Below are 16,652 nucleotides of genomic sequence, written 5' to 3'. Positions count from 1 at the left end.
ACTCAGATCCTCACCTCCATTGTTTGCCCATCTTTGGGGCCCTGTTCCCTTTCCTAAATGACTAACTTCATCATCAGACCCATCCATCTTCCAACAACCTTTCAATGTTGTGTGCTACGGTGCTTTGTCATGTCCAGCTCTCCTGATGCCATCTCTGCACCTTGCTGCCTTCCTCTCTCACCATTGCACTAATGGCACCCGCTAGGAACTAACTGGAGGCTTGCCTCACCTCTTCTTGCCCATTCATGGCTTCCGGTGCCACCCTCATTATTCAGTCCCTCTTACTTCACGCTTCACTCTGTGGCAAAAATGGAACCCCTACCTCTGGGCTTCACTCATGAATGCCCTGTGTACACCCATTAGAGACTCCTTTAGGTCTCTACCGTGTCAGCCCCCACCTTGGGGTGAGAACCTTCTGGAGCTGTCATAGAGCCTTGTTAATTGAATACAAGGTCCAGGCAAACTTGCTAGCTTTTTCATGGCCCTCAAAAGTACTAGAGAATCCTTATGTTTACTTCTTGCCAACTCCTGTGATCACTCCTCATACGTCTATTCTAAGATCTCCCTGCCCATAAACCCTCACCTCTTAGAGGTGACCTCGATTAAGATCTCACCTGAGGGAGCCATTCTATCTCTCCTCATTTGAGTTTACAAGGTCAGTCTTCACATTCCTGTTCCCTTCTGCCCTCAGGATGGAAGCACCCCCCATTCAAAGCCGTCTCCTCTGCTTGCCTTCCTTGGGAGGAATCCTCAGTGCCTTCTTTCTCTATCTTTACTAGTTTAAATGTGCTTGCCTTCTGCTGAGCGTCTCTGGAGAAACTGTCATTGGATTTTTCTCTCTTTTCAATGGCAAAGGAAGGACATAGGTCGAATCCTAATTCTACCTCAAAATAGCTGCGTGACCTTGGTCAAGGTATTTAAGCTCCCTGAGTCTCAGTGTCCTGCTGGGTAAAATGGGGTTAATCATGCCTATCTTCTTTTATCCTGCCACGTGCCAGCAGGAATCCTGATCTATGGGTTTTTATAAGAATTCAATGGGATAAAATACACTGACGTTGTTAGCACAGTGCCTGGCATCTAGGAGACGGGATGAATTGTGCGTGTACCATGTGACGCACCGTTGTTAGATGCTACACCTGCTCTACTCTTTCCTCATTCTTTTTACAATCAAGGAATGCGGTATTTTAAGTGTGACCACCAGAGGTCCGTGTACCTGTACCTTTCTTCCCTGAGAGAGAACTGTTCCATCACTGCGTATCCCTGTGACTCCTACCGGGATTATAGGAATGGCAAATGTGTCAACTGTGGCATAGCACAAAAGGAGTCCTGTCCCCTTTTGGGTAAGTCCAACAAGAGTTTTCCCCACTGATTCACAAAGAGTTCATTTTTGGTAGGATCCCACACCATTTTACTATCTAAAAATGGGCCTGAAAATGACGTGGTGTAAAAAAATTTTTACTTTGCTTTTTCCAGCCAATTTGTTCTGTGAAGTACTCTTGGACCTCCCACTCATGTGTTAGAAAATCCATTTGTATACAATTTCATCCAGAGGGCAGTGCAACCTCCCTGGACACTCGAGCATAAAAAAGAAGTTTCCAGACTAGTTTCCAAGCCCACCCAGGGCAGAGTCACCTTATGAAGCCTGCTCCCATGGGGATATGTGTCCTCTTTGTGCACACAACCTCTCTGCTGGGGGAGGGTCACAGTGGGCCCAGACTCTGCTGTCAAACGAGCCTTGCAGAAAGATCCCTTCCAACAAACTGTGTCTGAAATGCCCTTACATTGAACCCTGGTTCTTTTGTGCATATGTATAGTTTGGAATGGGGGTCACAGATACACTGCGGAGGCTGCTTGCATATTTGCCAAGGATTGGTAGAAATATTCCAGATTGTGAGGACTTTGAAACTGGATGATCAAGAGACTTGTCTAATTGTTCGAAGGAAAAACCCATGTTAACATCAGGTCGTGCTGCAGACAAGGGGTTCTCAACCTTGATTGTGCCTAAGTTAATTGGAAAGCTCTAGGAAACTTTTAAAAATTACTCATGTTCCCATTTTGGATTGGTCAAGTCAGCATGTGAAGGCCATTCTCTAAGGGTGTGAACAGAGTTGAGAGAGAGAGAGAGCGCGCGCGCGAGAGAGAGCTCAGCCTCATTCCTGCAGGTACAGACATGAAGGAGAAGAGTCCCCTGCTTGTTCACAGGGTCCTCGCCAGCTCAGGTTCTGTGCAATTTAGGGGCCTAATTGTAGTTCTTCAAGAAAGCACAATGCTTAGCAAGAGTGATGCTATTTGAGGTATAAACCTGAATCAGTTTTAATCTATAAAATGAGTGTATTACTGAAAAATGTCAGCACTATTCTTAGTCTACCCAGTGTGTGAGAGAACTAGCGCGCTACTGAGAACCAGCATGATACAATGTCAGTAAAAATGGGGGAGAGCCACTGTGGGGTCATTTTGCAAGTCCCAGCTCTGAGGGAGAGGGTAGCAAGAAGGGGCGGTGGATGCGGGGTAGAGGAGGGCAATGCGCTGGTGGCTCTGGAGGTCCTCCTGTAGGGTGGGTGTAAGAGGGGGCTTGTCTTGGGGGTGTGGGCGGTCAACTCACCGCTCTCACTACCTCCCCAGCTGCTTTGACACTTACATAATACATGTTAATGTTCCATTTTTCCAACTTGCTTTACAGGCTATTATGCTGATAATTGGAAAGAGTATTTAAAGCAGAAAGATCCTCCTATGACTAAAGCGTTCTTTGACACAGCTGAGAAGGAGCCATACTGCAGTGAGTGCTGGATGTGGTGGTTTGCTTGTGCCCAGCCCCCTCCTTTTTTGTTAAATGGCAGAGTCTCAGCTTCCTGGCTGTCTCCTGGCAAATGGCTTCTGGGCTACCTCCTGGCAAATGAAGGTCATAGTTTGGAGCTGGAAGGAGTTGGGTGGAGTCCTGACTCCACCACATAATAACTATGTGACCTTGGTCAAGACATTTAACCTCTCTGAGTCTTGGTGTCCTGCTAGGTAAAAATGGGGATAATAATGCCTGTCTTCTGGGTTATAAGGATTAAATCTCAACAAACATGATTATTAGCTTTGCAGGATGGCTATTCTTTTTTTTATTTAATAAAAAAATTATTAAATAAAAAAATACATTTGTATCTTCAAGTAAACTCTACACCTCATGTGGGGCTCGAACTCATGACCCTGAGATCAACAGTTACATGCTCTACTGACTGAGCCAGTCAGGCATCCCCTGGATAGCCATTCTAATTACTAAGATCTTCCAGAAAATTTGCTTAGCCCCCCCAAAACCTGACATTGCGGCTAGGTAAAACCAGGTGTCAGCCATATCTACAAAGCAACCATGATGACCTTCTAGTGACATTGAGAGTTTGAGTATTCCAGATGGGGGCTAAATGGGGCAGCAGATGATTAGATGCCCTGTGAATCAAGTAGGGATTTTCCTGGGCATATTTTACCGTCTTGTTCCCCCTTTCGCTTTTCTTAGGAGCACCCTAATGAAAGAGGTTGCAGATCAGTGGGTTTCCCTCCTCCTTTGGAGCCATTTGTGGCAGCCCAGGGTTTGCTGTCTGCCCAGTCCAAGTGAGGCAAGTGCCCAAATAATAATGGGCCATGAAATGGCAACACTAGGGCTAACCTAATTCCTTTTGGGACCAATATCTCCCTGAGCCTCCATCCCCTTCTTGGCAAGTCTGATCAAGAGATATCAAGTGTGGCTATCATGGTGGGTTCCCCATCTTCCCAAAGCATCTGTGACCTTGGGAAGCAAAGAGTGGGGAGGAAGACTAATTCTCTGAACACATCATACACTCTGACTTATTCAGTAGGAATATACTGAGTGCCTATAAGGTACTACTTCGAGGATTACAAAGAGGAATCCCTTCCCAGTTACTGCTGTAGTATATTTTAGCTTTATTTTTTTTAACTGCATAAGACGTTACTCGGGCAATATTTGTATAGATGTACCCATATATTTACCAGGTTTTTTGATTATCATTTTTTCTCTTGCATTTATAAATTCAGGTAAGTGTGCTAACTAATGGGAGAATACCAGAGCATGGTAAGAATTCTAAGAGGGAAACCTGACTTAGTCTGAGGGTCAGTGAAGGCCTGACCTGGAGGAAGTGACATTGAGCTGAGACCTGAAAGATGAGCTGGCAAAGGGGGCAAAGTCATAGTGTCCAAGTGGGGAGAAGGCCCGGGAGCAAAAGACAGCCTGGCAGTGCAGGTGATAGGGCATGACTGGGGACGACATGAGGGAGGCTGGTGGACGTGGCTCAGATTATGGAAGACCTTGTCTGCTCTGGAGGGTCTCTGCATGGCCACCTGGTTGGTTTATTCTAAAAGGGGAGGGAGTGCAGTGAACCAGTCATACTCAGCAGTAGGCCATGATATCTCAGTCAATAAGGTGGGAACACCAGTCCAACTGTGATGCCTACACATGACAACGGGAGACCATTGAATTCTCCCATCACACAGCCCATCTTTACTGAAAAGAATGGAAAGGAATATTAGAAAATTCTGCCCTGGATCTTTGCAGAGACTTTAGGAAGGAAAAGAACAAGAGAGTCCCTCATTTATGAGGGAGGTTGGGTTTTTTAGGAATTGACCTTTCAGGGGACCAGTTGAGAGGGTACCTCTCTTATTGTGCTCTCTTCTTGTTTTGTAGTATATCATTACTTTGTGGACATTATAGCTTGGAACAAGAACATAAGAAGAGGGTCCATTACAATCAAATTGAAAGACAAAGCTGGAAACATCACAGAATCCAAAATCAATCAGTAAGTTGGGCTGGGATAGTTTGCAGTTTGATATCTCCCTTTTTGTGCAGAGAAATTATATCCCAAACATATTCACTTTCTTATTTATAGGTTTGTACTTGTCCTTGTTCTACAAAAGATCTAAGGGAGCAGTTGCTTTTGACCCTCCAGGCTCTTTACAAATGAAAGTAGTATAGAGATTTCTTTTCTTTTCTTCTTCCTACCCTCTCTCTCTCCCTTCTGCCCTCCCTCCCTTTCTTCCTCCCTCTCTTTCCCTTCCCTTCCTCCCTCTCCTGCTTCCTTCTTTTGTTTAAACATTTAATTGCCAAAGTCATCCTTGCTTGCTGTAAAGGATTTAAACAGTAAAGAAACATGTAACGTAAAATATGTAACATAAAAGTGCAAGTACTTGTCCCATCCCAACAATCCCACACCTAAAGACACCTACCCCGCCACACATTTCAGTTTTTTTGTGAGTTCATAATATGCAAATATTTAAACATATACATGTATGTTTCTGAAACTCCGAAAATATGATTTGCAAAAGAAAATTGGAAACATCCTAAAAATCCAATGATGGGGAAGTGGTTAATTAAATATTATCATATAATAAAATATTATTTATATATTAATTTATGAAACATATTAAATGACATGCCTATAATATGCTAAGTGAAAAATGAAGGATATCAAATTATAGAAGGTATAAAATTAGTTCAATAATGCCAAAAAAATAAAAAAGAAATATGCCTATTAGATTGTGGTAGGAATATGAGTGCTTTTTTCAGCTTTTCACTTTTCTCTCTTTTCAGCTTCTTTTACTTTTACATGATGTTGCATATATAGAGTTTAAAAATGGTTAATTGTTTTCATCCATTAATTTTATAATCAGGAGAAAGGGGGACTATAACTCAAAAACCTTTAAGCAAAGAAGTTTGAGGCTCGTTTTATTAATTTACTCAGGAAACATTTTTGGGGGTCCTATTATCTAGTAGGCACTTGGGTTGTCTGTTAACTTCACTCATAGAGAACCAAATGGAATGTCATCTGAAACTGAATGTCACCTATGGGTTTACCATGTGGATGAATAGAAAAGCTGTGTGTATTGGTGGTATGGAGGTGGCTTTTTTTTTTTTTAATGCATCCTTGGGTCATAATAATAACAGCCTTTGTTTATTGAATTAGGCACATTACACATGCTGGCTACTGCAGGTCCCACTAAAACCCCGTGAGGTGGTATTACTGTGTCTGTATTTTACATTTAAGGAAACAGAGGGTCATTGGCTAATACCACACTCCCTTAAACGCCAATGTCCCCAAGCCCAGTGAAGCTGCATTTTCAGGGAGGGCACCGCTAGGGGGCGCATCTTGAATAACCAGCGCCAGGCAGTTTATAGGCTGTGATCCTCAGTAAGGAAGCGGGGCAGAGACCTCATCTGGAGATTCTTAGAAATAGCAGGGGAAATTGCTGTTACAAATGAGACGTGGTCACTTAAAAAAATTGGTTATTCATGCCAATAACTGGTTACATATTAGCTTTACATTGTCTTAGGAATTTTAATCTTATGTAGTAAATCTCTCCTGACCAGGACTTTCTAAATGTGAAGGGTTTTCTCTTGATTAAGACAGCGACCTTAACGTCTGCACTTCATTCACGTTTAGTCATTCTCAGTCACATTTGTGAAAAAGTCATCACCAATCAGAGAATATCCGGGGGAAAAAAGGGAAATGGCTGTTCTGTTACACGGTGAGATATGTCTACTTTTCTCTTTCTTTGCCAGGTAAACTTTTAGTTTTCAGTGTTTTTACAATTTAAGAAAAGGAAAATAATATCAGAGAATGTGTCCCGAGTTTATTCAGTCTTACCGGACTATGGGTGCAAATGGAGTCACATTCAAGGATGTTATCTGCTTGGCGATTCTCCCTCTATCCCTATCTTGGATGTATTTCTTCTTTTTATTCTTAAACCTTAAAAAAATTAAGATATAATTCACCTACCATAAAATTCACCCTTTTAAAATGTACATTTCAGTGGTTTTTAGTATATTCACAAAATGTACAAACATTACTACCGTCAGATTCTGGAACATTTTTATCATCTTTATCATTATCATTTTATCATTTTTATCATCCCATACCTATTAGTAATTCCTCGTTCCTCCTTCCTCCGCAGTTCCTGTCAACCACTCATCTGCTTTCTATTTCTATAGATTTACATATTCTGGGCGTGTCACATAAATGAAATCATACAGTATGTAGCCTTTTGGTGTCTGGGTTTTTTGGTTTGTTTGTTCAGCATAATGTTTTCAAGATTCTATAGCATGTATCACTACTTCATTATTTTTATGGCCACATAATATTCCGTGGTATGGATAGATCCCATTTTATTTCAATCCACTGACCTCTGGGTTATGGGCCCAGCTCACTTCCACTGTGCCACTCTTCACACATACAACATTTTATTTATCCTTCTGTCAGTTGACGGACATTTGGGTTGTTTCCACTTTTTTGGCCATTATGAATAATGCCACTGTGGACATATGTGTACCAGTTTCTGTGTGTACCTACGTTTTCATTTCTTTTGGGTACATACCTATGAGTGGAGTTGCTGGGCCATACGATAACTGTGTATTCCACATTTTCAGGAAATGCCATATTTTTCCAAAGCAGCTGCACCATTTTACATTCCCACCAGCCATGTGTAAGAGTTCTAATTTCCCCCACATCCTTGCCAATACTGTTAATACCTATTTAAAATTTGTTTCTTTTGCATTGTGATTAAAAAACACAGAACATAAAATTTACCATCTTAATCATTTCTGAGTTGAGTAGTGTTAAGTATGTTCACATTGTTGTGAAACAGACCTCCAAGAACTTTTTCATCTTGCGAAACAAATTCTATACCCGTTAAATGACAACTCCCATCTGCCTCGCTCTCTAGCCCCGAGCAAGCACCGTTCTACTGTTCCTATGATTTTGACTACTCCTATGAATGGACTCACATAATATTCATCTTTTTGTGGTTGGCTTAGCTTACCTAGCATAATAATCAAGTTTTATCCATGTTGCAGCATGAGACAGCAAGACTTTATCTTGTTTGATAAAGGCTGAATAATATTCCTTAGTGTGTATGTATCACATTTTGTGTAAATATCACAGGCATGTCTGTTTTCTTTATTGTAGCCATTCTAGTGAGCATTATGTTATATCTCATGGTTTTGATTTGCAGTTCCCTAAGGATTAATCGCTTTGAGTGTCTCTCGTGCGCTCACTGGCCATTTCTATATATATATATATATTTTTTTTGAGAAATGTCTATTCAGGTACTTTACTCATTTTTTTCCTTTTCCATAGACTTCATTTTTTAGGGCAGTGTTAGATTCCCAAAATCGAGCAGGAAGTGCAGAGATTTCCCATATGCGCTCTTGGTCCCATACATACAGCCTCTCCGACTATCAAAATCTGGATAATAGAGTGGTACACCTATTAAGACTGACACATTGTCATGGCCCAAAGTCCATAGTTTACATTAAGGTTCACTGTTGGTGGTGTACATTCTATGGGTTGTGACAAACATATAAGAACATGTATCTACCATTATAGGATCATGGAGTAGATCCTATACTCCTAAAAATCTTCTGTGCTCCGCCTATTATATCCGTCTCTTCCCTCTAACCTTTAGCAACCACTGGTCTTTGTTCTGTCTCCACAGTTTTGCCTTTTCCAGAATGTCATGTGGTAGGAATCGTCCGGCATGTAAACTTTCCAGAGTAGCTTCTTTCACTTAGTAATAGGATTTAGGTTTCCTTCATGTATTTTCATAGCTTACTAGCTGATCTCCTTTAAGCACTGAATAATATCCCATTGTCTGGTTGTACTACAGTTTATTTATCCATTCTTCTACTGGAGGACATCTTGGCTACTTCCAAGTCTCCATAACTCTGAATAAAGCCGCTATAAACATCTGGGTAAAGGTTTTATGTGCCTCGCTTTAAAATTGGGTTATTTACCTTTTTACTGTTGAGTTGCAAGGATTGTATATATACTCTGGACACAAGTCCTTTATCGTTTTAGGTCTCACATCTAGGTCTTATCCATTTTGAGTTCATTTTTGCCCACAGAATGAGGTAGGGGGTCTGACTTCATTCCTTTGCCTGTGTCACAGTACCCTTTGTTGAAAAACCTATTCTTTCTCTGTGAATGTCTTGTCACAGTACCCTTTGTTGAAAAACCTATTCTTTCTCTGTGAATGTCTTGACACCTTTGCCTAAATCAATTGACAGTCAGTGAGAGGGTTTATTTTTGGACTCTGAATTTTCTTCCATTGATCTTTTTATTTATCCTAATGCAAGTACCACAGTGTCATGTAGCCCACTATAGCATTACTGAAGCTTTCCCACAAACTTTGAAATCAGGAAATATGAATCCCCCAAATTTGGTCTTTTTCCTTTCTTTTTTATTTAGAGAGAGAGAAAGTGCATGCTGGGTAGTGGGGGTGGTCAGCAGAGGGAGAGAGAGAATCCTAAACAGGCTCCACTCCAGGCATGGAACCCACTGCGGGGCTCGATCTAGAGACCCTGACATCGTGACCTGAGGTGAAATCAAGACTCAGATACTTAATTGACTGAGCCACCCAGGTGCCCCAAGTTTGGTCCTTTTCAAAGTTGTTTGACTGTTCTGGGCCTCTTGAATTTCCATATGGATTTTAAATTAGTTTATCAGTTTCTGGGGGGGGAAAGGCAGCTGGGATTTTGATAGAGATTGTTTCTGCCCCTCCCCCCCCCCCCCAGGCAGTAGGAGAGTTGTTTACTTAGAATTCATTTTTAGTTCACCCCTCCGCAGGAGTCTCCCATTCAACTCCCCTCCTTGAGTGGCTTTGTTCCCTCTCCTACTGCACTGCAAGGCCATGAAAAAGAAAACCCATTACCAGCTTTCACAAAAGGCCACCAAAAGGTGATGTGATTTCAATATTTCTACCTCCACCAATTTTTAAGGTTTCTCAATAATCTTCACTTTCTCCTTCGCTCAGTGCAATGTAAAAGGTTTTGTTTTGCTTTTAATTGTATCCATCACTAGGAGTAGTTCTCAGGCTGTTCAGGGCACCATCCTACCAGAAGCAAACATCTGGCTCCTATTATGGGTCCTAACCAGCTCTCACTCCATTTATTCGGGTATGACCCCAGTCCGTTGGGTAGTGCCGCCCCAGGTATTTTCAGATTTCCCTCCAGGTGGAAGAGTGGGTTCCACCTGTACTCATAGACAGGCTTCTCAGCTCCAGGAGGGTTTTCCCCTCTCCTGCCTTCCGTCTGTCTCACTGGGTTTCACCATCTGCCCTTGGCCTCACCCTCCCCTGAGGCCCTACCTGCTTGTGGTTGCACAGCTGCTCTCGGAGAGGGATCCAGTTCAGGGCCACTGGCTGCTGTTGGTCATCCTGTCACTTTGGTCCTCACTTGCAACCTTCCATCCTTCCTTGACTTTGACACGGACCGGTCAGTTATTTTTAGAACGCCTTCTGTCTGGGTTCTCATCTGATGCTCCCTCGTGATTACATTCAGTTTGCGCATCTCCCGCAAGAGGGGCGTAGAAGTGATGCTCTGTTTGGCTCAGGAGGCCCTCTCAGGAGGCCCACAGCTTTGCTTTATTCCATGAATGTGAATCAGTTCATTAAGGGGACTGCTGCCAGGCTTCTTCACTATCAAGTTACTGTTTCTCCTTTGTATTAGTACGTATGTTGCAGGGAGGTACTGTGAGACCATGTAAATGTTCCATTACTGGTCAAACTTTTACCCACTACTTTTGAGGTTTTGTGGTTGAATTGTTACTACTGTGGTTGCCAAATGACGAGTTTTCTAATTCGTCATTTAGGAAAAGCTTTCTCATTTCCCCCATTTGTTTGGTCATACCAATATGGACTCATGGATTTTTATTTTATTAATGTTAATATTTTGTTAACGTTTTATTTTTATTTTGTTAATGTTCATGTTAAATTACTACCATTTACTTATTTTGATATTTAAATTGTCTCAGATCCCGCCAGTGAAATCTCTTCAAACTGGGCTTGTGCCCTTTTCTAAATGCATTTTTTTATCGTTATGAAAACACATCATGTAAAGTTTATTATCTTAATCATTTGTAAGTGTACAGCTCAGTAGTGTTAAGAATAGTCATGTTATTGTGAAATAAATCTCCAGAATCTCTTCAGCGTGCAAACTGAAATTCCATGACATTGATCAACATTCCCTTTTCCTTCTCCCTCCAGCCTCTCCTAACTACCATTCGACTTTCTGTTTCTATGAATTTGATTACTCTAGATACCTTATATAAATGGAGTCCAACAATATTTATCTTTTTGTGATTGGTTCATTGCATCTAGTATAATGTCCTTGAGGTTCGTCCATCTTGTAGCATGTGACAGAATTTCCTCCCTTTTTACAGCTGACTAATATTCTATTGTGTGTCGATACGTGGTGTTTATCTGTTCAGCCACTGATGGACATTTGGGTTGCTTCCATCTCTTGTCTCTTGTGAATGTTGCTGCTGTGAACATGGGTGTGCAAATATCTTTTTGAGACCTTGTTTTCAATTCTTTGGAGTTTTTACCCAGAGGTAGAATTGCTGGATCATGAGGTAATTCTATTTTTAATTCTATGAAGAGACCCCAGGCCCTTTGCCATTGTGGTCATACCACCTTACATGCTAGCAGCAGTAAACAAGGGTTCCAGTTTCTCCATGTCCTCGTCAACACTTCTTCTTCTTCTTCTTTTTTAGATTTATTTATTTATTTATTTGACAGAGAGACACAGTGAGAGAGAGAGAGAGAGAGAGCGCACAAGCAGGGGGAGTGGGAGAGAGAGAAGCAGGCTTCCTGCTGAGCAGGGAGCCTGATGTGGGGCTCGATCCCAGGACTCTGGGTCATGACCTGAGCCGAAGGCAGACGCTTAATGACTGAGCCACCCAGGTGCCCCGTCCTTGTCAACACTTCTTATTTTCAGTTTGTGTGGGGTTTTTTTAATAGTAGCCTTCCTGATGAGTGTGAAGTGATTCTAGATCCTTTGGAACATCTCCCACCATTCTTTGAGCCCTTCGTCCCTTTTTGGCACACAGGTTGTGGGAGGCCCGCTTTACACTTTCCCTGATGTAGCCTTGGAATCAGCCATTTCTCCTGCAAGAAAAAGGTTTTAGTGAGGGTGGTATTTAGAAATCAAAATCGGGTACCTTTCAGATTAGTGGCATGTTTGCTCTCCACAGGGCTTACACATGATTCTAGTGGGGCTGGGGTGACATGTGCCTCCCCCACCCCCCAATCCCACCTCCAAATTAAGGATTCACTTCTAGAGCAAGCCTCCCATTTCTGAGTGCAGGGTGGGTCTCCAGGGTCTCCTCCCCCAGGTCCCCAGAGGGACACTGACCAAGCTGAACCTCCCCAGTGGGTTTACCTTAGGCTCAGTGTGAGATTCCAACTGTAGGAAACATCGCGTACTTGGGAAATTATTTAGCTATCTTATTTGAGAGGCAGGACTGGAAGAACAGATGCTGAAGCACAGCTTCTCTATTAGCAGCTAGCTGGGCTAGAAATACACGTACACATCTAGCAATTCAGATTCATGGAAAGACCCTAACCTTGAACTCAGAAGTGAGCTTGAATCCTCGCACAGGTGCACGTAAGCCATGTGACTTGGGTGAATTTAAGCTCTACAGGCATCTGTTTCCTTGTCTGTAAAATGACTAATCCTTACCTTGAAGAAGCTTTCAGGGGAATGGAGACGTGTTGAGAGATGAGAATGCTATCTGGTGTATGGCAGGTGGGTGCACCTGTCTCGTGCCCCAGTGTCTCATCATTCATGGCATGCATTGATGCCGTTCTCTGGAATCCAGCAGAACTTGGGAGTCAAGTGGCTACCTGCTTGTGCGTGATTTGTAGGCTTCAAAACTGCTTCCTTTCATTAGCGATCTATATCCACTTAGAAATATTATCTCTTCCTTCCAGTGAACCTGCAGTATTTCAGAAATACCATCAAGTGAGTCTGCTTGCGAGATTCAATCAAGACTTGGATAAAGTGGCGACCGTTTCCTTGGTGTTCTCTACAGGATCTGTAATAGGCCCCAAGTACAAGCTCAGGATTCTCCGCATGAAGTTAAGGTCACTTGCCCATCCAGAGAGGTGAGCCATTGACAGGGTGTGACAAGCCCTTGTTTTCCAAAGACCTTACCGGTTCCTGTCCAATCCTCTGGGTCTGAGGTTTTAATAGGACTTCATAGATTACAGTGAAGGAGGTGAGGGGTTTTCCAAAAATAGACCTGATAAAAACCAGTAACCCCATAATTGAAGAAAATTTTGCTAGTAGGCGCTTAAAGATAAATGGCCCAATAATCCAAAGAAATAATGTTACATGCTTATGGTTACATAATTCTGCCCTGATCACTCCACCCACACTGCTTGCAAGTATTTTTGTTGTGGAAAAGAGCCTCATATAAAAAAAGTACAGAATAACCAGAATGTTTTATTCCATTGATGCAGTATGAAAGTACTGTCTTGATGTTGAACTTGAATGTCCTTGTTCTTAGGAAATATACATTGATGTATTAAGGGAGAAGCAACCTATTCTCAATTAGTTCAGAAAAAATAAGCAATTGTGTGCACGCACGTGCAGGGGGACAGAGTTGAACTGGGGGAGAAAGAGCAAAGCTGTGGTGGCGTGGGCACTCTGTGACTGATGCCACTTCAACATATAGTCCGAGCACCCAGTCTATGGATGGACAATGCTGTGAGCAGTCAGTAGTTTATGCTTATGAATTCCTCCCTCCTAAATGTTTAGGGTACCCTAAAACATTTAATAATACAACTTTCTTCTAAGAGGACAGTCATTACATCTTAAAATCATGGGATTCCTTAATACTTTTTTTCCTGATCATCGAAAGAATACACATTGATTTTATAAAACCTGGAAAGTACGAAGGTGTTAAGAAGCAGAATGATAGCACCATCATGTCATTATTCAGAGGCAACAAATGTTAATAGTTTGGGTTATTTTTTTTCTAATCTCCTATTATTGCTTTAAGCCTAGATGAAAATAAATCAATTAAATCTTTAAAAAAATCAAACCTAGATGAAGTTAGGTGGCAAATAACATCTTACATCCTGCTTTGTTATTGTCACTGATATTTACCATAAGCTTTCTCCTATCACGTTAGGAATAATTGCTCCACAATGTTAGATCCTAAGGACAGAATGTGACTTCTTTTCCAAGAATGGGATGTGTTTACTACTTGATTGATGAAGATATTCTCTCTTACATCCTCAGGCCCGAGTTGTGTCGGTATGATCTTGTGCTGATGGAAAACATCGAGACGGTCTTCCAGCCTATCCTCTGCCCCGAGCTGCTGATGTAACCATTATTGGGACACAGGGACACCAGTAACATCAAGCAAGCTACAACTGTAGGCTTCTTTAAAGCATCACCTCACCTCTTCCTCAAGGCACAAACCAGTATGAATAAGCAGGTGTTTTTCCAGCAGCGTCCCATGGATGTCACATTGCAAAATGTCAGGCGACCTTGGATTATGGAACGGTCCTGGGGAGGGAGCCCCTAAGTAGGGCAAGTCAGAAATAGCCAGGCTCCCCACAGCCCAGCACCTTATCTGGCTGCGTCCTGGGGCCTTGTTTGTCCTGGCCTGTCAGCTCTGCTGCCAGTCACTGGGGCAGCTCTGCTCAGTGCGGAGAGCATCCGAAAGGGAAGGACTGGCTGGAGACCTCACTTTGGACTCGACCCCACACTCCCTGTGCCAAACTCCTCCAGGTCCTTATATGCAGGAAGGAATGGAGCCTGACCTACCTCACAGGGATGTTGTATGGGTTTGGGGGGCAAGTCTGTGAAGGGTTCTTTGAAATCCCATGGAGGCCACATCCATGAGTGGTTTGGTAAATGTGAATATGCTTTTATTTATTTTGATATGGCTGATCTAAGATGCAATAAGAGAGTTTCTCATCCTCAACAACAACCTGTCTCTTGAGCTGTTCACTCTGGGAAGGCAGGAAAGCCACATCCTGCCTGCTCTAAAGTGGGTTGGTGTGTGGAGGAAGTGGGGACAGAGGGACAGCACGGGGGGTGGGGGGCAGCTGCTGGGACTACACAGTAAGTGAAGGGGCAGGGGAAGGTAGCTGAAGCGGTAGGGCAGGCTCGCTCGCAGTGACCATGGAGGGAGCGAGAGGCAGGAGAAAAAAAGCTTGGTTTTCACTTGAGATGAAGAAGGGTCACTTTCCAGGCAACCCTCATTTTGAGCAGTCCTTCGGAAATGTTCGTCCTTGTTACTGACGCAATTCATGGTTATTTGAAGGAAATTGAGAGTATATGGAAATGGGAAATGAACACATGCTATCTGCCATCCACCTGTTGGAGGTCATGAATGTTCACCTTTTGGAACAATGCTGAGTAACCTGTGTCACTAACATGAATCAGATCCTACACCAATGTGCTCCAGTTGGAAAAATTATTAGGCTGCCCCAGGAGTAGGTATGCTCAGTGAGTCTGGAGTGATGACAGCAAGTAAGTCAAGAGGCCTTGGAGAGCCAAGGCCAGAGAGGCCAGAACCAAGGGTAGACCATCCCCGGGGCCGGATGCCCAGTGCAGGCACAGAGCCAAAGGGGTGGCACCACCCATCCCACAGCTGTGGCCACTGCCATAAGGTTCCCCAGATTCCAGAGTGTCACAGGCCCATAACCTCCTCCTCATCCGAGTGACTGTTCTCCTGCTGCTTTCCATGAGAAGAGCCCTTTTAAAAGAAATGGAGTCTTTATTTGATAAACTGGAGAACTCTATGCCTTCCTGTGGGGCACAGCTTGTACGTATGTCTCTGTGTATCACGTGGAGACGGAGCTTGAGAAGGAATGAGACTCAGAGATGCTCCTGCCCGCTTGGCTTTCTTACCCTCTGTCCCTCTTCCCACATTTCTCCAGCAATTGTGTATAGAGAGATCTGTGTGCCAGTAGGCCCTGATTTCTTTTTAGAGTTTTACTGGTCTTGTATTTTTTTTTTTAAAGATTGTATTTCTTTGTTTGGGGAGAGAGACCAAGAGAGAGAGCACGAGCTGGGGGAAGGAGCAGAGGCAGAGGCAGAAGCAGACTCCCTGCTGAGCAGAGAGCCCCATGCAGTACTCAGTCCCAGGACCCTGGGATCACGACCCAAACCAAAGGCAGACCTTTGACTGAGCCACCTAGGCACCCATGGTCCCATATTTTGACTAGCACGCCACTTCTTTGTCCTCCTTCCCTCACCTGGTAGGCGGGGGCCAAACCAACAGCAAGAAAATGTTGGAGTAGCATTGCTATCATTTATGAACTCCTTTCGCCGGGGGGGGGGGGGGGGGGGCGGGTATCTCTCGGCTTCTCTAATGTCTCCTAGATGGTACTCGCCTCACTGGGGAATGGGCGGATGGATGGACAAACGGATGAATGAATGAATGAGTAAAGGAAGGAATGAAATTTGCTCACTGGATGGAGATGAATTTCAATGAGTCTCACGTGACAGCGATCCAGCGAAGTGAAGGCAGGTGTGGCCACTCCCTTTGCAGGTTCTCCCGAGGCCCCTGAACTTCCCACTCTCTTGCTATCCTTGCCTCTCCTCCGTCTTCTTTGTCAGTGTCTCTTTCTGAATCCCAAATCCAAGATACCATTAAACTGCAGTCTACCCACCTCCCTCCCATCTTCATCAATTACCTCCTACTGAGCTTTTTTCCCCCTTACATTTATTTGTGAGATTATTTTATTAATGTCTGTCATCTCCACTAGACTGCTCTGCAAAAGGCAGGGCCCTGAGCCTCATGTGGCGCCTACAACGTGTGCTCCTGAGCACATCCACATAGTGGAAGAACACCTCCCAGGGTCTT

The 16,652-nt window shown here is 43.3% G+C and overlaps 1 protein-coding gene across 1 annotated transcript in view; it reads left to right on the top strand.

The window, feature by feature from the left end:
* The window catches only part of LIPH (lipase H), a 45,144-nt gene extending 30,384 nt beyond the window's left edge, over nucleotides 1–14,760 (top strand). The window contains exons 6-10 of the mRNA XM_080809259.1: nucleotides 1,173–1,340; nucleotides 2,681–2,776; nucleotides 4,679–4,790; nucleotides 12,757–12,930; nucleotides 14,072–14,760. Coding sequence (XP_080665385.1) covers nucleotides 1,173–1,340; nucleotides 2,681–2,776; nucleotides 4,679–4,790; nucleotides 12,757–12,930; nucleotides 14,072–14,159 — 638 coding nt within the window. The 3' untranslated portion in view covers nucleotides 14,160–14,760. The remainder of the gene's footprint in view (nucleotides 1–1,172; nucleotides 1,341–2,680; nucleotides 2,777–4,678; nucleotides 4,791–12,756; nucleotides 12,931–14,071) is intronic.
* Nucleotides 14,761–16,652: the final 1,892 nt, after the last annotated feature.

Source organism: Martes martes, assembly GCF_963455335.1.
Source record: "Martes martes genome assembly, chromosome: 1".
Taxonomy (NCBI): domain Eukaryota; kingdom Metazoa; phylum Chordata; class Mammalia; order Carnivora; family Mustelidae; genus Martes; species Martes martes.
The sequence above is the reverse complement of the archived record's forward strand: the minus strand, read 5'-3'. Positions and strand labels throughout refer to the sequence as shown.